At 39.9% G+C, this 23,940-nt stretch overlaps 1 protein-coding gene across 4 annotated transcripts in view; it reads left to right on the forward strand.

Moving 5' to 3' along the window:
- HECW2 (HECT, C2 and WW domain containing E3 ubiquitin protein ligase 2) overlaps positions 1-22,775 on the forward strand; it is a 334,372-nt gene extending 311,597 nt beyond the window's left edge. For all 4 annotated transcript variants that reach the window (XM_032480136.1, XM_032480138.1, XM_032480137.1 and 1 more), the window contains 5 exons: positions 279-425; positions 1,065-1,179; positions 3,979-4,064; positions 5,075-5,187; positions 16,224-22,775. In XM_032480136.1, coding sequence (XP_032336027.1) covers positions 279-425; positions 1,065-1,179; positions 3,979-4,064; positions 5,075-5,187; positions 16,224-16,335 — 573 coding nt within the window. In that variant the 3' untranslated portion in view covers positions 16,336-22,775. The remainder of the gene's footprint in view (positions 1-278; positions 426-1,064; positions 1,180-3,978; positions 4,065-5,074; positions 5,188-16,223) is intronic.
- Positions 22,776-23,940: the final 1,165 nt, after the last annotated feature.

Consider the following 23,940-nt stretch of genomic DNA (forward strand, 5'->3'; position numbering starts at 1 on the left):
AAGACTTTTTTTTTTTTTAAATTAGGATTTAAAACTTAACTTTCAGCCCTTGCAATAGATATATTTTTAAACACTGAGCTTTCAGGCATCAGCTCAGTGCCCAGTTTTCCTTGTGCATCGGTGTGTGCCTGGGCTCTGTGCTAGTGCCTCACCCCCTGCTCCCAGGAGGCGCCCAGCCAGGGCAGGGGCAGTAGCTGGCTGATTCCCACTCATTGGCAGCAGTGGTCTGACAACATCGAGAGTATTGCATGGTCAGTCCTTTTGTTTTTTGCTCTCAGATTACCGAACGAGAGTTAAAGCCAGGGGGTGCCAACATCCCAGTCACAGAGAAGAACAAGAAGGAGTACATCGAGAGGATGGTGAAGTGGAGGATTGAGAGGGGTGTCGTGCAGCAGACAGAGAGCCTTGTGCGTGGCTTCTATGAGGTAAAGACGATGGGTTCGCAGTCTGACGTCAGTGTTACCTTGGCCCACCTCACGGTGCTTCATGTGTGTGCCCTACTCCCATTTCTATTTTGCTGTATTTACTGTTGCTCTTTCAATTTAAACACTTCAGTATTTTTTCTCCCTCTATGTTTCAAGAAAAAAAAAGTATTGCCTTGTTACAAAAGATCATTGAAATTAAGTGACCTGAATTCAAATAGTATTTGACGATGTAATGACCATTAATAACACTGAAGTTACACATCTTACTCATACTCAGATACAGGTCACCAGATCTCATGCCTGATAACGTGAAATGATCATATCTGACGATCAGGAGTTGTTACAAGCCTTCCATGTGACTTCTTCTGTAGGAGCATTCATTCTTTTCCAAAAGAGGAAAAACAAACTGAATTAATCAGTGGTCAATTATTTAAAAACTAAAAATTTCTGTTGAAAATCTCATCAACCTTGTACTAAAAATATATTTGTAGAGAGCTTTACCAGTTTTTAAGTGCCTACACAGACTATTCCCCTGGTGTTCCCAGCACTCCTTGTGCCCTCCTTTTCTGATGAGGCTTAATTATAGCTGGAGCTTCTCCAGGTTCTTGAGCTGTGTCCTGTATTCCTTTCATTCCCCAGGTGGTGGATGCCAGGCTGGTATCTGTCTTTGATGCAAGAGAGCTGGAACTGGTCATCGCAGGCACTGCTGAAATAGACCTAAGCGATTGGAGAAGCAACACAGAATACAGAGGAGGTGAGATTTGGTTTATGGATGGCTGGACTTTAAGTTTCAGATTGAAGTGAGGCAGATGGTTCGGCCTGCGGATCTGGATCCAGGACAGGCAAAGGCACTTGCCTTCTAATCGTAGGTCTGATGCAGTCTCCTTTGAGACCTTGGGCAAGGTACATTCTCTTCTTTTCCTAGTTACCTCATCTACCAAGTGGAAGGAGGACTGTGTACGCACCATCTAAGGATGTCATAACACTTAATTGTTGGTGAAGAAATGTGACCATAGGAACACTAATTAGTTGCTTTATGATGTTGTTGGTGAAGCACCAGGGAGCTCATATCCAGCGGGTCAAACTCCACCTAGTCTACCTTCATTGTAAACCTGGAAGAGGCACACCCACTGGGCTTCCTAATGAGCAAACACAGTTTTTCTCCATTTCACTTGAACTACTTACCAGTTGTAATTCACAATTGAAACACATGAATAGAATAAGATATGGCTCTCAAATTTCAAGTTTATTGAACAAACCCTTCACCATTCAAGCATTAAGTTCACCTGAAAAGGAAACTGCTGTACGATTAGTTAAAAAACCACATTCTACGACCAAATGGGGGGCTTTAGAACTGGCATTTCAATAGATCACTACAAATCTTCAATTAGTGTTTGGCATCGAAGCCACTGAAGTTTGGTTGCTGAGTAAGCACGCTGTGAAGGAGACCTGCCGCTAACCCAGAGTCGAGGTTTTATCCAATAATTAGAAGCACAGAAAGAATACCTTCTCTGGAATTTTTTGCAGCATTTTAAAGTCTTCAGAAAGTCACGACAAATGACAGTTGTTTTTTGTTGTCATTTTTATTTTGTAACTCAGAATGTAAGAGGTTAGCAGTAGCTCTGAATTTGGAGAGTGAGGAATACAAACTTTGAGTCACTGAATTAATCACTTAGCAGAAAAAAAGTGAGAACTGAGTGGGTCTCCAGTTATCTGTAAATTGAAACAGATTTTTAAAAAGAAATTTTTAAAGTTAGGAGTAAAAAAATACCTTAACATTGGCTCAGTTGCTTTTGCTGTTGCCTCTGCTTGGCTCTTCCCGCTCATCACTGTTGCCCCAGGCTGGTCCAGCTCGCCCGTGTTCTCTGAAGGGCAGGATTAAACGGCGGCTTCCCTCGCTGCTGTTTCTGAAGTCCCATCACTGTGTGAAGTCTCTTCCAGTTGGCCCCGTGTATAATCCGCCTGTGGCCTTGGCTGTTGTAATTCTGTTAACCAAACTATTTTCACTAACTAGAGCAGTTTCTCCAACATGCTGCATAACTTACATCTTACCCTAAGTATCATCAGCTCGCTCCCTGCCCCTAGGAGATCCTAATAGCAACACCACTGATCAAATCAGCCATTTTTGTATTTGCGGGGTAGACTTTGATTCCCTCTGTATGACCAACAAGTACCTGTTTCTATGGTTACTATCAGTCGTATCAGATGAAATCCTTGGGAGGAGAGCGCTGGGGGCAGGGGGCAGGAAAAGGGCAAGATGCTGGCTGCCGCGTTTGTGACCCCAGCTAGCTGGCACTGAATGAAGGGGTGGCTGTGCTCGCCATATGTTCACAAGGCAGCTGTCTGCAGAGAAGATGGTGAGGTACGTTCACTCCTCCTCCTCCTCCTCCTCCTCCAGACAGCAAAGGAGATGCATGAAACAGCTGATTCAAAAGGTCGAAAACATTAAAGCTATAAAGAGCCAATGCATTTATTTTATGGATGAGAAAACCATTTGCGCAGCACCTGATAGCTCCTCCTTGCCAAAGACAGGACAAGGAGCCTGTGCATCCATCCAGTCTAGTTGTATTTGCCCTTCACTTGGATCCCTTTCTTCTCCAAAGGGCACTCAGCATCACTGATCAAGTGGTAAACAGTAAGGCAAGGTTCCCCCCAAATCCCACAACCATTGAAACATGCGAGGAACAATTCGAAGTCAAATGCTTTCTACTCACCTTTTATTTTGGACTTAACTGCTGCTGACGCAGAATTAGAGTAGCCTTATACACACTGAATATGTCAACTAATTGGTTTGAATCACTAATTGTACTTTAATCTTCCTTTGCTAGCCTTCTCTCTGAACTTAATTATCTCCACGGAAGGGTTTGAAATCCACAGCTACTACCTTAACCCACCTGTGGCACTTTTGACATTTGATTAAATTCTACTAAAATATGAAATAAAAGTAACATTTAGGCTGATGATTATTTGGGACTTATTAGTTGAAGGAATTAAAGTAATGAAATTACTTTTCCATTTTTGTTAATGAAAAGTAATTTTATTTTAAAATATGAACATTATATATGGTCTTAAAATAGTTTGCAATTATGTATTTATTTGTATAATTATTTTATTTATGTGTCTCTCCTGTACCAGAAGTTCTGTAGGGGTCTGGTTTTTTTTTTCCATTCTACCCCCATGCTTAATACAGTTCTTGGCATAGTGGTACTTGAAAATTATTTCTGAAATGAATGACCAAAAGGTTAAGCATTTCCAGGAACAGCGATTACATTTTTTAGAAATGATATGGTTAAAATAACTCATTTGTTGTTCTCGCCACTAGTTTAATTTAGTGACCACTAAATGGAAACAGAGCTTTCTTGGTTTCATTTAGTGTTTTGTTTGACTTTTGACATTCATACGATTGTTACAGTGTTCTTCCTTGGTCTTAAATTATAAATAACTTTTAACGAATCCAAGATGATGATTTATGTCTGGGGGTCTTTTGTCGGTTTCATGGTGACTTAAGATAGAAAACTCAAAGTAATATGGGCTTTCGTGATTGATTTGACAGGTTATCATGACAATCATATTGTAATTCGGTGGTTCTGGGCTGCAGTGGAAAGATTCAACAATGAACAACGACTAAGATTGTTACAGGTAAGATGCCATTAGTTAATTTTTTTTAATGCATTAATATAATCATTCTTGGAATTGCTTTAATAACTGCTCAGTATCCTCAGTAAATGCATCCCATGTTTATCTGCGTGTCTGGGATACACTGTTTTCAGACTCTTCTGATTGCATGGTTCTGTGGCTCCATCACTATGCAGAACATCCCAAACCAAGTCCAAGCATGACAATTAGAGTTGTGAGGAAGTGCCAACTCCAGGTCAGCAATCCCAGGAACAGCATCTGCCTTCCGGGCAGTTTGATCCCTTCAGCAAGAGGTCCCTGGGCACTCTGCAGGCCAGCATCCCGGGCAACAGAAAAAGATAATCTTCAGTCCCTTAAGAAGTGACCCAGTTCCTTGTTAAAGAGTCCTTTCTTTTCTTCCATCTGACTTTCCACAGACTTGAGATAGCTGTGAAGTTTAAGAACTCTGGGAAAACTGACTCGTTATTTTCTTGTGGTGGTTATAGTTATACAGGGCAATTGCTGGTTGGTTGCAGCTAAAGAAATATCAGACACGCGGAAGCCTTTTGGGTACTTAGGCAGAGCCTTGCAAGTACACGCAGTCTTAGCTACTTTGGATCACAGATCTGGTTCTCACATTCTTGTTTTTCATTCACCTTAAGTTGGTCAGGGACTGATGCTGAGCAGACTTAGGTTAACTGATATACCCACTTTATTAATCTGCGAGGGAAAGTATACCTGATTTAAGTTCCTGAGCTAGCCAGCTGTTCAGGAGGCTGTACCTTCTGCAGACCCTCCACATCGCCTTTCCCTTTGTAATGCACTGTCCTTCCTTGGTGACCTCTGGCACTTTGTCGGAATTTTCATGCTATGATCACCCTATGCCTGTAAAGTTCTGCCTTCTGAGCTTTCCCACCGGTGAGCGGCATGCTGCCCTACTCCAGGACCTCCTTCTGCCCGTGAATGATGCCAAGCCTCTCCTGCCAATTGGACTCTTGGCTTCACCTTCTCCTTCTCTTTTCTGGGGTTGATAGTTTGTTACGGGCACGTCCAGCATTCCCTACGAAGGATTTGCTTCCCTCCGAGGGAGTAACGGCCCAAGAAGGTTCTGCGTGGAGAAATGGGGGAAAATCACCGCTCTTCCCAGGTAAAGTGGAAAACGTTTCTTTCTTTATTGCTACCACAGTGTTCTCGATGGTAGGGGTGGGGGGAGGCCTTTAACTTATGCATATATTGATTTATTACCGTTTTTTTATGTTGAAAGTTTGGGAGAGTGGAAAAAGCTTTTAGAATGAATTTATCTTGGATTATCTTTCTAAATGAAGGGAAGAAAAAGATCTTCCTGGTTATACTTAAAATACATATGTACATCTCTTAAAATACAGAATGCAACAGAACCAAAGCATTTGTTAGTAATAGGAAAGCAATGTTTGGTTTGGGCTTCCGAGAACTATGGCTCTAATTTATGTTTTCAGAAGCTCTGGTTTTAAGTTTATATTGATGAGTATTTAGAATCTCTTCACTAAAAAGGACCATTGTGGTTTCCAAGGAACAGTAAATCATGTGAATGTGCTCTCTACCTCTTTGTCTGTATCATGCGTGCCTTACCTCCACATGAATGCTGTCTGCCTTGTCTGCACTACATTCTCATTCGTAATAAGATGATGCATTTCCTTGGAGTGGAAAAAAAATTTGCTTTACGATTGCTACTAATTAATATAAGAGACTAATAAGACAGTATTATAAGTAAAAAAAAGAGGGGTGAATGGAACTAACGGGGGCTGGAGCGAAAGAAAAAGAGAGTGCAAATGAACAAAAGAGAAATGTAGAGGAGTTGATTTTGGAATTCCTTTATCCAGTCAGCAGCAATTTACAGAATTTTTGAGGTATAAAGGATTTCAGATTGCCTCTCATTTTACTAATAATAAAGCTGCAATCTGGGGAGGTTAAGCCTTCCCAAGTGATATTAGGAACCCGACGTTTCTTCAAGTACAGTCTGACCTCCGTATCTGCAGCTTGTGCACCCACAGATTTAACCAACTGTAGGTCAAAAATATTTATTTTTAATTTCCAGAAAGTTCCAAAAAACAAAATGTGGATTTGCTATAGGCCAGCAACTACTTACATAGCACTTACCTTGTATTAGGTATTTCAAGTAATCTAGAGATGATTTAAAGTATACAGAAGGATGTGTGTAGGTTATATGCAAATAATATACCATATTATGTAAGGGACTCGAGCATCCACGGACTTTGGTATCCACTAGGGGGTCTTGGAGCCAATCCCCTGTGGATGCCAAGGGATGACCGTACAAGTGACTTTGGGAAACCTGTTAACAAGACTGTCTTCCTAGCAATTGCAAGGCTCTGGTTCTTACTATGTTCCAAGCATCAGCACATGAAAAAAATCGGTGCTGAAAATAAAGATACAAAGAGCAAAGAATAGAGGAAGCTCAGGCCTGGCCTGAGCCTCCTCCATCACCTTGGGTGCATCTCAGTCTGTGAACAGAGGCGCTGCGTCTAACCATCTAAGGATTACCTGGCATGTCTGATGCTTCAAATGTGGGAGACCTTTATTTCATTATTTAAAGAAGTATTTTATTTTATTTATACCTAAAACATGATTTTTTTTTTGCCCTTTAAACCACATTTGCATCTCAAAGGCAGATTTATAATATCTGAGTAGGGCTTTTTACCTTTCTGATAAACTCAAGGGTTTAGCATCAGGGAGGCAGGAAAGGGCATATGAGTTGTGTCCTTTCTCTTGAAATCTGTTATTGTAAAGATTTCCTTTTGTAAAGTAGATGGAATAAACTGTAACAATAGGCAGACACATCAGCTGTTCATGTGGAATCACTGCAATTTTCAGCAAACCTGGTGGTCAGAGAAAGGCAATTTGGTATAAACATGAAACTTTAGCTTCAGAGAGACAGGGCTCTATCTCAGGTCTGTTGCTTGCCCACAGTGGGGTGTTGGAGAAGTTACTTAACCTCTCTGAGCCTTTGTTTCCTTATCTACTTTGTAGGTTAGTAGTTCTGAAGATTCAGTGAAATCATTCATATGAAATATTTACTGCTCACCCTGATAAACAGCCAGTTGATGGTGGCTGCGGCTATGATTTTGTCGTCATCATCATGTGTACTCTATGTTGGGCTGTAGCAGATTGGAAAGAGCACAGGGTTGGGAGTTAGATGATGGGGGTTCTAGTCCCACCTCTGCCACCAGCTAGGGACTGAGATGATCACTTGAACTCTGGGCCTCCATTTCTTCTTTAAAAGGCCAGGGAGGGGTGGTATATTAGGTCTGGTTGAATAATAAGTAGCGTGGACACGTTGCTGAAGAATCTTGGGGGTCAGGCCAGATTGACTTTTCTACTTCCCTCTGGAGCTGCAGGAAGTGCCTTGCTGACTCATTACAAATGGCTGTGTTCTTCAGTAACGTTGCGTACACACAGTTGGGCAACAGGTGTTGTTGTTTCTTCCTTTCTTCATTATGACCTAAGGCTGTAGGTTCTGGATTCCTAGTTCTACCCAGATTATAAAATAGCAATAAATAAAGATACGAGGCACATCAGGCAAGCAGACTGTTTTCATACCTTGTCTAAGCAAGCCCTAACTTTTTAGGTCCCATGGGAGCAAAGAGCCACTTGGCTATTGTACTTCACCATTTGTCAACTTACAGAACCTGGTTAGGAGTCATGAGTAAGAGCTAAGCCCTATGATGCACTAGCTGTGTGATGCTAAGAGCCTAGATCCAGCGCTGAAGAGTAGGAATAACAACGCTCAAACACTCAGAGTGTCTGGTGACAAGTGAGTGAGATAATGTGTATGTGTATTCCTTAGGGATAGTAGGATTTCTTGATTCTTTTAAACCTTTTATTGTGAATCTTCTGTAAGCCACCATACTGCTGAAACTATTAAAATGTGCTCCACAAAAAAAGTACATTTGGAGGAAAAAATAAAAGGAGAACTTCCATACATGACCATATAGTTTTATAGGAAGTGATTTCTCCACTGATAACATTGTCATCACCCTTTATGAAATATGAGGTGTTACATAAGTAGGAAAAAGATCTCTAAGATTGGCTCTGATCTAAAAAGATAGTTTTATACGATGACTGAGTCCGTATTTTCCTACCATCAGAACAGATACACTGAAGCCATTTTTCCTGCTATTTCCTGCTAGGTTTAAGTTGCAGAACTGTGGAACTGGTCTGTCTCAACCTGATCAACCCCAATGTATTTTTTTTTCTTATTAGCGAGATGGTGTTTAACAATTCAAATGTGACATTGTGCACATTGGAGACAAAATGAATGGGTGTTCTTCTTACTTAAAAAATGTATTCTTTAAGAAGTCTGGCATCATCCCGTGTCAGGTCTGGGAGGCTGTACCCTGGAGACAGGAAGTGGCTTATAAAGGATGAGGGCTGGCAATCCCGGCAGAAGGGAGGGCGTCTTAGTCTCTCTCAACCTGGATGATTGAGGGCCTTTCAGCCTTTTGAGCAAGCAAATGCAACTCCCATTCTTGTCTCAGATTCCATGGTCCCACACCGCAGGAGCAGTGAATAGCACTACTCACCATGTGGGCCAAGGAGCGCAGTGAAGTATATAGCGTTGTCTGGGAAGCCAGTATGAGTTGAATCCCTGGCTCTTTTTTCTGTCTTGTGGTGACAAAGTAACTAGAGACCAGATGATAAATAATGATGGAGGCAGACGGGTGTCTGTGGAGGCTTATAGCCTGAACACATCACTGTACTTCCTCTGCTTGGTGGTTGGTAGTTAGCTCTGTATTTTGAATTTCTGTAGAAGATTTCCTGTTCCTTGTGCACTGATGGACTCATGAGACAGTAAATTCACTTTATGGCAATTGCTTTTGAACATTCTGAGAAACAGGCTGCTCACATGCAGGCAGGAAAATGCAAGTCAAATCCCCTCGCCCAGGGTGGTACAAACTTGACGTGTTCGTCTCAGAGGCTCTTGCCAAGTAGGATGCTGGGCAGAGGAGTGGGGGAGCTGCAGTCATGATGGGGGGGCGTTGGTTTTGCCAAAAGGGAGAAACGTTCATTTTGGAAAATGGCTGTGTCTAGAGATTATTAGAAGTGAAATGCTGCCCCAACTTTAAAAAAAAAGGAGCAAGAATTAATTATGAAATGAGTGTCTCAGGGAGTTTTTCCAGTGGAAAAGAACTTAAAAAGGTAAAATTGTTTTTTTAATGATACTTTGTTTTTCATTTTTAAAACTCTGCTTTTTATTCTTATGTAAAGCAAAATTTTCACCAAAAATGCCATGAAGTTAAAAATGAAAATATATATATGTATATAATAAATAAAAAAAACATATATATGAAGTCCACTTTTCAGATAACTTCTAAATATACTTCTACTAATTTCTACACACACACACACACACACACACACACACACATTTAAAAACAAAATACAACGCATACATTGTTTACAACCTGCTTTTGGTTTACCAAATATCACTAATCATGAACATCTTTCCATGTCATTAAATATTGCTCTACCATGTCATCAATAATTCAATTTTTCCTCTCTTAGTATGGAGAGCATTGTCTTCTGTCAAAGTGAGCCATCAGCTAGGAAAATTGGAAAGGAAATGAGGAGCTCTCTTTAATTAAAAAAAAATTTTCAGAACAAGAGATGGGCACTGGAAGCATCCGTGGTGCCACCTCATTTTTGTATTTGCCTTGAGGCACCCCCCATGGTCTGCCAGTTCCCCGCCAGCTGCTGCTCGGCTGAGGTGCCCCCGTCTGAGAGGGAAGGGGCGGAAGGCCCGCTGCAGTGGGCTGCTCCGTCCCTTAGTCTCTGATGTCAGGCCCTCTTCCACACGTTCCCTGTCGTCCCTCTTACTCAGTTCATACTATCTAACAAGACTACTCTAAGTTCTTACTTTACCATTGAATCAGCATGTGCTTAAAAACAAAAGTATACCAGTGATGACTAGTAACATTACCTTATTAAAAATCCTTTTATAAGCTGTACTTTTTGGATCGGTCTTTACTTTGGGAAGTGGGTAAAATGATCATAAAACAGATTTGTCTGAAAAAGGACTCCAGTAATTAACATAAAAATTAGAGCTATCATTTGTAATTACTGAATGGAATGAGAGGAGGTGGAATGCTGCTGTCAACAGAGGAGCATCATCCCAGTGGCCACAGCTGCAAGCCATGAAATGTGTATTTGTGAGGGACAGACATTACAGCTGTGAAGGAATGCTCATCCCTCGTCATTGGCTTCAAGACCGTAACTAGTTTGGGCTCATTTTTTTCCACCACCCTAGTCCACTGCACCAGCACCTCTCCCCCGGGCTACCACAGCAGCCTGAGGGCTGAACTCCACCTTCAGTTCCTACATCCTGTAGTTTATTCTGTTCTCAGTAACCTGAGGGAATTTCTGAAATCTCCAGATCACCTCCCTCCCCTGCTTATACCCTCCAGTGGCTTAGAGCGAAATCCAAACTCCTTGCCAAGGACCACCAGGTCGGGAGCCTGGCCTGGCCCTCCACTCCAGCCTCAACACATACACCCTCCCCTGGTCTCCTGTAACCACCAGCCTTCTTCTTGCTGGACCTTGAGTGTGCCAAACTTAATTCTGCCTTAAGACTCTGGAACTTGCTGCCCAAACTCTTTTTGCCAGTTCTGCGCGTGGCTGGCTCAATCTCATCTCTTGAGGACTCAGTTCGGGCATCATCTCCTTAGAAAGGCCCTCCAGGTGTCTGCTCCCCCCGGCCCCGCCCCCGCCCCGTGTACCTGCCACTCTGTCATACTTTGCTGCCTTTATAAGCCTTACTTCAGTTCAGCCATTGTGTTTAGTTGTTGGTTTACTTGGTGACGACCTGTCACCTTGTCTCGGATGTAACCCCATGAGAGCAAGGACATTGTTGAATTGACTGTGGTTTTGCCCCTAGCGCTGAACCATAGCACGTAATTGGTACTCAGTATTTTTAGTGAATTCTTATACTTCAGCGACTACTCCGGACCACTCCAGACACGATGTGCCAAGATCACTTTTGTATCTTTGTATCCTCGTCTGAACGTTTGGGGTGGATACTAGTCATTACATCACAGAGCTGTTTTGAGGATTAAGTGAGAGAACATGTGGCGAGTGCTTAACATGTTGCCTGGCACATCAGTCAATAAATTTAGCTATTTTTTCTCTTGTTCCTCATACCTAGCCATCAGAGCTGGCATGGTATTCTATGCGATCTTAAATGTGTGAGAAACAAGCTGCATCTACCCAGGATATATGTATTTTGTTTGGACCTCCACAAGTCCTCATCCTGGAACTGTTCCTTACTGGGTTTTCTTCTGTTACGTTTAAATTTGTGCGTTTAAAAAGTACGCACTCTTGGTCTTTTCCCAGGGCCATCCTCAGGTGACAAGTGACCTGCTCATATGCATAGTTTGAAGAATGTCTTCTGCTGGTTATCCCTGAACGCAGGAACTCCCACGGTGGGAACATTTCTTGTATTTATGGATCCAGGTGCATTTTAACCAAGGCAACCTAGTGAGTCTTTGGAATATTTTAGTTAGTAAATCTAATTCCCCTAACAAGCCTTTAGCTATTCGTTATGCACTATTATATGCAAAACCTTGTGGGGGAAATAAATTGATCTCTGTCCAAAACATAGAGAGGGAAGTAATAGGTATTTAAATGAACAGATGAGCAACACCACTGCCACCAAATGAGTAGTGGGTGTAGCAAGTGTCATGGAATTCCTTCCCACTGATTCACAGTTCTTGAACACCTGGCGAGTGTTAGGGTTGTGTTGTGCCACCATGGTCTACACAACTATTTGTGAACTAGTCTTAGCGAGAATTCCTACTCTAAATCTCATGATGTAAGAAAGTATGAGTGGGGATAATAAAGAAATTATGAATCTTTTAAAAAATCGTAACAAAATGTATACCTTTGTGTTAATAAATCTCTCTAGGCTAACAAAGCAATCACTGAATTACTTTCATTGAATTTTATCCCTCTGTGTGACTGGTATCTTTGGATTTCTCATGCTGGTTAAAAGCTCCAAATTTATCATCTACCCCCTGCCCATTTCCTCTATTCCATGTCCTGTTTAATGGTATCTCTGCCGTCTCACTCTTCACACTCAGTCACTAGCTCCCTTTAATCCGTGGGATAAATGAGAAGGGTTCCTGCATGAATGCCCCTCGCTCCCTGATGTGACCCTGCATCCCCATCTGGCTTCAGGTCCAGCCTTGGCTCCTGTCACTCAAGCACTCATAGTTCTCAGGTTTCCTGATGGTGCAATGCTTCCTCACGCTTCCGGGCAGTCTGCTAGGAACATCCTTCTCCTTGTTGATCCAGAAAAACCCTCCACACCTACAAATTCTTCAAGGCTTGGCACAGAGAGTGTCCTCTATAAAGCCTTTCCTGACTCTGCAGAGCAGGCTTGTAACTCATTGTGTGCAAGGCCAGTGGTAGCCCATGTGAATCTTTTGGATTAGACAAAGGTTTCTTGCAGTTTTCTAGACACAAGCAGCCCTGACATAGGGCTTATGGATTGGTGAGCCGAGCCACAGGGAGGCTGGATTTCAGTGCCCACTGGCCCCAGCCGGATCCCCTAGTACAGAGCACAGGCGGCCTGACCTCTGTGGTCCCATCTGCCCGCCTGTTTTGCTGTCAGAGTGTAAACTCCTTGTGGGCAGAGACCTCCTCTACCAGGGCACCTCTCAATGCCTGGCCCGCAGTATGACCTCAGTATCTGTTCAATGAGTGAAGGAATAAATGAAATGTAATGCAAATTGAAAAATTAATTTTTGTTCATCAGGGCAATTTGTATAGGAATGACAAGCTTTCAGAATACAGGGTCCTCTGGAGGGGCATAATAATAAAAGGATCTGCTGGTGGAAGTGCTCGGGTGCTGCCCGAACACTCATTTGGGCCCTCAGTTAGGGGCCCTGGAGCCCAAGGGAGCCCTCTGTGCCTGCTCCACAGCCCAGCTCCATGCGACCCGCTCCTTCCTCCCACACGCCCGGCCGGCTAGAGCTGCTGGTACACTGACTCCCTGCCGGGGAAGCCTGGGGGCTCTCTCTCACATGGGGGAACTTTGGACTTGACAGGGAAATTCGGTCAGGAATACTCCCATTTGCAAAGAACTCATGACATTAAAAAGTGGTAAGTTCTAATATCCCTTAGGAATTTTCCAGATTGCCTCCAAGTATTTGTTTTTGACCTATTAGTTACTTGATGAAAAGGTGGGACTAGGACTAAGGAGACATCTGAAAGATTAGGCACCACTGCCAATTGAAAAGAAAGAGAGTATTGATAAAACTCTTTCTAAAGTATAATGCAAGTAAAAAGGATTTATTAGATTTATGTACATTTTATTTCTAGGACCACGTCTGTTATAAGATGAAGCCCAGAGTTCTCTCCTCCTTTCTCTCTCTTTAAAATCCTGATTGTAATTTCTTCTTTGTCTCATATTTTGCACCCTTATAAGCGACCAAAAATCCCTTCTGGGAAAATACAAATAAGTTAATAAATGCATACAGAGAGAGAGAGAAATACATTAATCAATTAATCCATCTATGAAATTTAGATGTAATTGTGATGCTGTGGGCTCACTGAATTTGGATAATTGACTTATCTGTCTATAGGAAAGAGGTGAGGGTAAGTATGTGACCTCCTGGTTAACATTTAAAGAATCCAGAAAGCACCAAGAGATCTATTAAGTCAGGCCAGATGTCTGGAGGGTTTTTAAATCTTCTTTATACTGATGCCAGCATGATTTCCCAAAGACGGGTTCAGACCTGCTCTCCGTGAGTGGTTCTGGCTGCATAGATTAAAATGAGGTAAACTCATTATAGCCTTAGTGTGGCTGGCTTTGAAAGATTTGAAAAATGTTCTTTTATTGAGACTGAATAACTGGATGTGCTTTTGCTGCCAATATCAACATAGTCCAAGGGCCCTTCTGTTATTTTCTGCTAGAGTTTTCTTAGGACATGGAATGAGGCAGGAGAGGGGGTGTGAAAAGCCTCAGAGGATTGTGTTTTGTTTTGCCTTTTTTTTTTTTTTCTTTCTGTTCTTGGCTCATACAGCAAGTTGATGGTAAATATTGGGCAATCCATTTAACCACACTATTCCTCAATTTCCTTATTAGCAATGCTGTCTTGTTTAGAAAGAGTTTTGAAATTTTTGCAAGCATACAAAACACTGATGTGCGTAGCCGATATCTTATTTCCAATCCAATTGACTTTTCTCCAGGGGTGGAGCCTACCTGCCTCAGACTCATTTGGAGTGATAGTTACCATGCAGATCCCTAGGCCCACCAAAACCTTCTAATGTCGACTCTCAGGGGCTGCACCCCAAATTCTCCATTATAAACAAGCTTCTTGAGTGATTCTGATGACCTCCAACATAGCTCTCTGAGTGTCTCTGCTTTCTGGTGAGACTGAGATAGAGCTAGATGGCTTGAACACCTAAAAAATCCCCTGGTATCTCCCAGAGTTTTCTGGACTGACCCAAACTGGACCATTTTCCCCAGCGTTATAGCATATTGTGATTGAGTCATTCATTTTAAAAATATCTGAAGATTTGTTTTGCTAATCCTTATCCTCAGAATGTATGCAGTCTGGTAGGATGTTGAGGGCTTGCAGTATACAGTCAGGGGTGGGATGAAATTCACACTCAGGCTCCAAAATTAAAGAACAGAGCGTTAGTCTCCCTGCTTTCGGTTTAATGTTGGACTTCCCCTAGGAACCCAAGGTTGCAGTCCTATTCTTGATCTGACCTTTGGAAAACCATTTAATCTTTCTGCAGTTTCCCCCTCAACAATACATGCTTGCTCCATCCTCATGAAACATTTTCCAGGGGAGCTGTTCAGTTTATTCAGAAGGAAATTTCTACCATGGTAACCATATATTATGCAACCCGATGATTTAGGAAGCAGTGGTAGCCTTAGATTGTGGATCAGTAGTGGTGATTATGTCTTGTGACTGAAGAGGGTCAAAAAAAAGTATCCATTCCTTCCTTTTGTGTCCATCAGTGGATGAATGGGTTAACAAAATGTGGTATGTATGTACAATGGAGTATTATTCAGCTTTAAAAAGAAAGGAAATTCTGACCCATGCTACAACATGGACTTGGAGAATATTATGCAAGTGAAATAAGCCAGTCACAAGGGATGAATACTGTAGGATTCCACTGACCTGAGACAGTAAATAAAGTTTAACTATATTTATTTCAGAAATATTGAAGTGATTCATAAGAATAAAAACTTAAACATGTGACTTTGTGAAAACAGCCTGTTAATAATCATAGCTCCTAAAATTTCACCTTAATTCAGGAGCATTTTTTAAAGTCAAAGTCATTTAGCTCCCACAAACAAACCGTTGTACATTCCGAGTAAAACGCTTCCTATTTCATGTCAAAGGTGCTGATTTGCTTCCTGATAAGATGTACTATTTGGAGACTGTCTATTTTTTATTGTGATTCAGGTGCAAATAACAGGAAAGCATATTTTTTTCCTATCTTGGCAGAAGGGGAGGTATTTCTAAAAACAGAATGCTTAACGTAATGATTTAAATGGCCATTATTTTGCATTGTGAATTAGGAGAAAACAGATTATAGTACAGGATTCAAAGAAGTAACAATGATCTACTAACTTCGACAAGGAAGTCCAGCCAGGGAATTTCCCAAGACTCTAAATCGTGAGGCAGATTCATGGGTCTTCAGAGACACTCAGTGCTCTTCCTCGACCAGCAAAATGAAAAAATGCAAAACCATCGATTTTCTGAGAGATGTTCAGGCAAATGCCAACTGTGAAAAGGAATTACTTTGCAAGAGCTTCTACTCATGTCTTTTAGGGGGAAAAAAAGAAAAAACCTTACATCAAAAGAGAAACAAAAAAACCCAAACTTGTCTTTGTAATTCTTAGGCAACTAAACAAATAGTATTATGTATGTCATATAGATTTTCAATGGTTGTGAAAATGCAAAGAAAATATTTTCTGAAGATCCCATTTCCCTGAGAGAAATTCAATTCTGAATTTTTTTTAATTCAAAGTGTTTTCAAAGTGTTTCCAAACGGAGTGTGAAAATTGGCAACAAACCAATATGAATCTGAGACACAAGCACACCGCGCACAGGAACAATCTCGGTCCACTCTAGGCATTCTCAACTCTGTTCTTGCTTCTTCTGTTCACAGAGCTCACACTTGTTTTAACCGTCTGGACCTCCCTCCGTACCCATCCTTCTCCATGCTTTATGAAAAACTCTTGACAGCAGTTGAAGAGACCAGTACCTTTGGACTTGAGTGACCTGGAAGCACAGTGCCTGGCTCCGTGTGGACAGGCAATTCCAGACGATGCCCCTAGAAGAGTGGCTGGATTTTGAAAGTTTCAAGAGTATGCTTCCGTCAGAGGAAAGCCGAGTGGTATTATTTTCCAGGAACACATGCTCTGTGTTTAGGGACTGGATGGTGGTGATGAGTCCTCTTGGAAGATTTTGGGTGAGCTTGATGCCCAGGGAACAACCCAACAGTCTCTCAATCAACAGTTCTTGAATGCCAAACTTCTTCCCATTTGTTGTGTTCCAAGACAAAGGTGAACCTGTACGTGGTCAGCTCCATGGTAACTTTCAGAGACTCAGGAGAATCTTGAAACTTACCTTTGAACATGGTTCAAGCCAACCTGGCAACACTTGGCCCAATCTCCAAATTAGTGCAAGTTAAATAATGTAATAAAAACAAATATATTTCCTGAAAGTACATTCATTTAAGCCCTGAGTTATAACAGAATATTCATTTTCTTGCTTATGAGTGCCTGCATGGTGTGCACATAGGTTTCAGCTTTCATGGGACACGAGTGAAAATGAAACCAAGTCAATATGAGGTAACTGTAAAGATTTGCAATAAGGTGGTCTGTGACAATGTATATGCAAAGTGGTATATGTGTAATTATGGCTGAAGATAAACTGTTACATAGTGAATTACTAATGACAGATTCTATGCTTTATAATGCATGAAAACAATTTTAAACTAGCTAGCAATTAATCACAGCATATCAGGAAAAAGTACACAGTGAGTTCTGTTTATTTTTTATAGCTTCCATATATTTATGTTCTCTAAGATGTATATAAGAACCTACCCATCACACTGTATGTATCATCTGTTCCATTTTCATGTTCCATGCTTACTCGGGCATCATGCTAGTACGTATCCTTTTAAGCACTCTCAAGGGAACAAAAGGGCCTTTTATTTTTATAAAGGTACAAAAAAATTCCCCGAAATATTTTGCACTGAATGTACCAAAGTCGAAGGGACATTACAATATGACTAACAGCAACTCCATCACTTGACAAGTATGATAGAAAATAGCTTCTAAATCAAACTTCCTTCACAGTGCCATGTCTACCACTACAAGGACTGTGCATCTAAGTAATAATTTTTTAAGACTCACTATATGTGATAGTATGATATGCATTTATTTAAAATGCATTAGACTCTCTTCCATCCATCAAATACTTTACAGGATGGCATTTAATACAGATATTTCGTATTTCCCCCACTGCTTTTTATTTGTACAGCATCATCAAACACTAAGCTCAGCTAGGGAGCCATCAGCACCATCCAAGAGATCAGCTCTCTTTAGTAATAAGAACTCCATCCCCCTCATCAGTGGAGACATCGCCGACTGAAACCCTCAGTACTATATTTCTAAGCCTGCATTTTCACTGATGCATAATTTTCTTATCAATACTAAGAACCAGTTTTTCTATGATATCTCAGAAAGTGCATGACATCACTAATGTTATTTCTGCCTACCTAGTTTTATCAGAGGGTGTTCATTTTTATTGCTTTGGGGTTATTCCACATCATCATTTATTTCTTGATTTCTTGGCCGTAGCTAATCAGGTGTTCAGCAGAGTAAAGTTAAATTGTGGGTAATAAAAGTATTGGATTAAACCTTTGGTTTGCCAGCCCATGGTATTATAGGTATTGCCCAAACACTTCTTTGAGAACTATATTTATAGGTAGCCATGGAATTCCTATTATGGGATGTTGGCAATCTTACATTTTACAGAGGTCATCTGCATGGTTTTCCTAGGTGGCTTGTAAGAACTGATTGCTCTGTTGGTTAAGCTATGTTTACCATTGGGACCCTCCGAGGAATGCCACTCATGTTGCATTCCTGCACTAAAGGTGGGTACTCCAGTGTGGGGAAATGTTCTGGAAAAAAGATTACAGAAATCTAGAAATAAGAAGGGGAGATTTATCTGTATACTATACTTGTATCAGAAAGAAAGAGAAAAGAATTTAACTGGAAATGTTAGTTTGTACTTACTTATGAATATAAGTATATATTTAATTTTGCAAACTATTTTTACTTGTTTTTTTTTCATTATAAGGAAAAATGGTATATAACACACTTTTTTTTAAAAGTTACATTTTTAATGGTATATAAGGTGTTTCAGAGCTGGCAGCTCTCTAAGCAGCTGATACAGAAGGTTGCATTTCTTTCTGAAATACTTTTAAAGACCATGTTAGCTTTCATTTTGGTTTGTGACACTGTTACCATATTCCACATTATCAGGTAAATGAGATTTGAAATAAAATTTCTTTCTTTAATTGTTTTTAACAAATACATTTCTTTGTTAAGGCATCCAACTTCTTTCCAAATACCAGTATAATCGCCTAGTTGCTACTGTTCTCAGAACTGGGAATGACCAAAGATGTACTTGTTAGGTCAGAACACCATGATCAATGATTATTATTCTTTGTTAGTAAAACAAGAGTCCAATAATAACTATTTAAAATATTGAATATTTCCACAAACTAAATGAGACTTTAATATACCGTACAAGTAGAAATATCCACAAATATCTTCTTCTGGACTGTAAACTTAGATCACCGGGCTGCTGGTCTTGTTGTCTTTAAGAATCCCATAAGGGATGCTCAGACAATAACATCTCATACTGTAAAAGACAGTCGCGATATATCAAATATGTATGCAGGGCATCTCTTGGGTGAATGCCGGTGCCCACTATTGGCATTCACTCAGTGCCGGCCACTGTGTTTGTTGATGGAGCTGCAAGATTCAAAATCTGCCCTCGAGAAGCTCACAGTGGAGTAGACACCAAGGTTCAAAAAAGTATTTTAAGTAAAGTTTGGTATGTTCTACAATCAAGGAATGAGGAGAGAATGGCTTGTTCCATCTGGGAGTTCCAATGAAGACTTCATACATGGGAGATACTGTGGCTAAAAGAAAATTAATAAATCATATAAATGCTCTTTCTGCTGGTGACTAATGGCATGTAACAGTGTGACAGTACTGGTCAAGTGTGGAAGCCCTGAGTGCATTTACACTAGGGTTTAAAGTGTATAGCTGGGGGCTGAACTGTGAAGGAACAATGTAAGGATCTTCAAATTATCCAAACAATGCCAAGATTAAGTTCAGCTGTTTTCTTCTGTTTTCTTTCATCTGTACTACAACGTACCTTTGGTTTTTCAGTCTGAAAAATCCCAGTCCTTGAGCCCACCCCACCTCTGGGGTCAAAACATTTTCCTTGTGCACAAAATGAATGGATCCTGGTCAAAGAAGTGTGGTCACAATTTTCTAGCACATGTTGTATTTATAATTTAGTGGAAATTCTGTAATAAATAACAGAAATTTGATTTCACTTGCGTAACAGTCGGAAGTTAAAAAAACTGTATTCAAATGATGAACGATAATGGTGGAACAGTTTTGAACAGCACTTTAGTTTCTCAGTGCTTTCAGGTACTTGGTCTGTCCTGATCCTCACATGCTCTGTGCGGTAGAAGGTATCAAGTCCCACCTGGTTTGAGGCTGATGTTCATGGTGGCTGTGAGGTCAGTGTCAGTACTTTACAGTTACTGTTCTAGATTTCATCTCAGGAAATGTGGAGACGAATGTTTCTATTTGCCTATTCCAGTTTCAGTGAATTTTGCAAGATGTTTTGTCTACCCAGACTCTCATTTTTTTCAAACACTCTTAAAATGTGACCCCTTCTGAAAAGTCCATGAAGAAATTTGCATAATCATGGAAAAACTGCACATATCTTTAATATTTTCATCTTACTACTTGTTATGAGAAATTTAAAAAATGCAAATTTTGATTGCTCTTGGTGGATTTATATAGTATAGTTAGTTTTATCAAATATTATTTGGAAGCAAGATAATGAAAAAACACTTTAATCAGAAGCCTGATTTTTTATTTTTTTAATTTTGAATAAGGATGAATCTAAGAAGCCCTGATGGCTGACTTCCAGTGATGGGAATGAAGGACCCACTGCAGGTTTTCTTTTCCTCTCTGTCTTCCTCACATTCATCCAATTTTTCCTCTTTCTTTCTGCACAAATTCTATTTTTGACTTGGCCACATCTGACTAAGACGAACATCTGATAATGAAGAGCCTAAAAGTCTTCGCAATCCAACCGTATTCTGGAAATTCCCACTGCAGATGAAATGATGCTATCCTACCATTACAAGATACCTAGCACCCTGCATAGTAAAAACATGCAAATGAAGAGCAGGGCCTCATGTCCAAACTGAGTGTGACTCCCTTTTGTGCTCTCTTACTTGCTTTCTGATTTAATTGATAATTGAAAATCCTCTAGATCTTAGACACTTTGTTTCTATAAAACTTGAGTTTAAATGAACGAGAATGTCACTTTCAGTTAGATTTCTAATTTTGCAAAACCTATTACTTTTCTGGTTCAATTGTGTTTTCTAGGTAGATTTGAGGCAAAGGTCTCAGAACATCAAGCTTTCCAAGGCCAACCATTGCTGCCTACTAGAAGGATGATAAAAAAAAAAATCAGAAAAGAGGAGTCCAGCCGTTGTGTCTCCTCCCACTCCCCCACCAAGAATGTAATGCTAATTATTGACCAGCTGTTGAGACTCGGGGATGGTAACTGCATTCCAAGGAGCTGGCACAAAGGATGTATTGAGTATGTGTGCACTATCCATATCAGAGAGGTCTGCAGGACTATGGCAGAGAGAGCATTAAAACCAGAGTGGAAGGATCATCTTAGGGCTTGCTGGTGGGGGTAGAAACATATACTTCAAATTAGTTTCTGACTTTGAGAAAAATAATGCTCTTCTGCCTAATGAGAGCACTCCTTGTTATCTACCTGGAGGAAAATACCCTCATTTTATACCTCCAGGACATTGATGAGATTTTCTGCATTGCAAAACAGAATTTAGCCCTGAAGTATTAAAGCTAACCAACCATAGCTTAATCAGGAGATTTGACAATTTAGCATTAAATTTTGTTGTGGATTATTTTTAACTTAAGAATTGTTAGTATTACTAAACTTTGTATGGGGAAGAAGAGAGAGGGTGTTGCTTGACACATTTATTGTGCTTAATTTGTTTTTTAGCAGACATTTGTTGACATCAGAATAGCTTTTGAGGCATTTTTCATGATCTCTAATGGCAGCTTAAATGTTCTATATTCATCTGGAAAGCAAAACCCTAAGAATCCTTTTACTGAATTACGAATGGAGACCTAATTGGTGTTTCCAATTTTTCAGGAAGTTAATCAAGACTGAAAATACAGTTGCTTAGGTTTCATCTGTAAGGTAGTTTTTTTGGTTTTCATGATCAAACAGTTCAGCAGAATTGGATGGCCCTAGTTGTATGGTTTCTGGGGCACACAGGAAGATTAGATTTGTATGTGTGATTTTTACATCTAGTGGCCTTGGACTGGTGATATCTTTCTATCCAATTTTCTTTAAGATATTACAACCCTGAGGAGTGTTGATAGGTATGTGGTATGATTCAAACTGAATCAGCTATTATTGATACAGATAAGAACCATTAGTAAACTTCTGGTTACTATCACCTTCTGTAAAAAATAAAAGGATGGCTAATGTTCAAGAAATACTTTGGAAGGATTAACCAGGAAACACACAAAATGGAATGTTCTTTTAGGACCCTAATGCTCTAAAAGATGTTATTACAACCTATTTTTCCTTATATGATATCATAAGTAAAATGTGAGACAGTTAATATGTTGGAAAGTGCATAAGATTCCATGTTTTTATAGTAGGGATGCAGGCATTCCAAAATAAATAAATAAAAATACATGCATCTCTCTTGCCTCTTACTGAAAGTATTAATCTAATTTTATGATAATGCTTACTTTTTAATATTAAGGCTCTGTAAAAAAAAAAAACATTTATGTCTAAGATTTCAGTAGAGCACAGGTGGTGTATTTTTTTAAGCCTTTCAATTTCTTTTCACCAACTCCACCCACTGTGTCTGCTACACCATGTCATAATTAATAGCCATGTTTCTATTTTTGTTGAGTTGATTTAAGCTTCATATTTATTCAATGTGACTTTTCATAGAGAATAATAATGGGAAATATTTGCTATTGACATTAAGATTATACAGCTCTCATTTCACCTTATATTTAAATTTCATCTTTTTCTTTTTTTTACAAGCAAATAATGCAGACTGTTGACACCCTAGAAATGATTTGTGGGTGGTAATAAATAGAGCCTGGGACTCTGAAATGTAGGCTAGTTGTTTGTTTTCTGGAAAGTCTTTATTCTTATCCTCACCTGAACCCCTGACTTCTGTGTTGTATTTTTTTATGATTCTGAAATGCTTTGAGGGAAAGATATTTTAATGTGTACAATTTGTTTTATTTTCATACTGATCTCTATTTTTGTTTAAAACCGTGTTGCATCATGAAATCACTTAATCCAAAATAAATCTTCTTTAAAAAAACAGATTATGATTTTTCTGTGATACATTTGGAGAAGAAAAAACTCAAGAGAGAAGAGAACAAAGTAGTGATAAAGGTCTCCTGGGATTAGTATGCAGCTTTTTGGGTACAGGAAGTTATCTTTTCATATTTTTAATTAGGAATCTATTTTGTTAATCCCTAAAAGATTATTTTACTGTTTGATAGGCCATAAATTCATGTTGAAGAAATGAATTAACACACATCGTAATCTCTTAACTCACATGGAGTGAGACTAGTTGTTAAACCAACTTGGTTGAATGCTTATTTCATAATCCATATGCACACCACCATCACCACTACCACCACATCAGTCTAATCAAACGGTCACATATTCACAGCCGACGGGGTCCAAGTAGATATTTAATGAATGAGACTGGCTGAGTGTAAACAGCAGGGAGAGGTGGGGTTTACTTAAAGAAGGTAGTCTCATATTTTGCTCCAGCAGGTTTTAGTCATATGAAATTCAGGTCTACTGTTGAAAGGTCTTCTGATTTATCAAAAGAAACCCAGAAATCTAAATTTTCTTATGGTACTTCTAGATCTCTTTAATACCAGATGGGTCAAACAAATATGTTTATCAAAGTAGGTTGAATTGGCCTCACAGGTCCCCCAGTATGAAACCCTTGTTTTACTCAGTATTGTTATTTGACACTGGATTGGTAATATAAAGGAATTGACCAAATAAATAAGATGTTACTGAGACACGGCAGTTAACAGGAAGAGATGGGGAAAGGAAAAAGGCAAGTATACTCTTTTAGGGCAGATAATCACTAAAGAGTGTACTTGAAAATGACCTTTGCTTACCAGTATCTTTCTGAAAACCAATTCATGTTAATTCATGTAAGTTAAGAGGATTCATGTCAGGAGTTCATGAAAGAGGTATGCCGCTGGACTCTATTCTGTATTTTAAACTAGAAATGAATTTCATGTATCACATGAGAGCAGTTAAAGCAAAGATTCATCCTCTGTAACTGACTAAAGTTTGACATTATTATTGAAAGAGAAGAGCAAGAAGCTACATCCATGGCTCTGACTTCCTGATTATCGCGTCATAACGTTCCCTCTATAACCTTTGACCTCAATGTGCTTTTATTATGATAAATTTATCTGCCTTTATTATAGTCTTTTAGTAAAATCTGAAACCCG

This window comes from Camelus ferus, chromosome 5 (assembly GCF_009834535.1).
Source record: "Camelus ferus isolate YT-003-E chromosome 5, BCGSAC_Cfer_1.0, whole genome shotgun sequence".
Classification (NCBI taxonomy): domain Eukaryota; kingdom Metazoa; phylum Chordata; class Mammalia; order Artiodactyla; family Camelidae; genus Camelus; species Camelus ferus.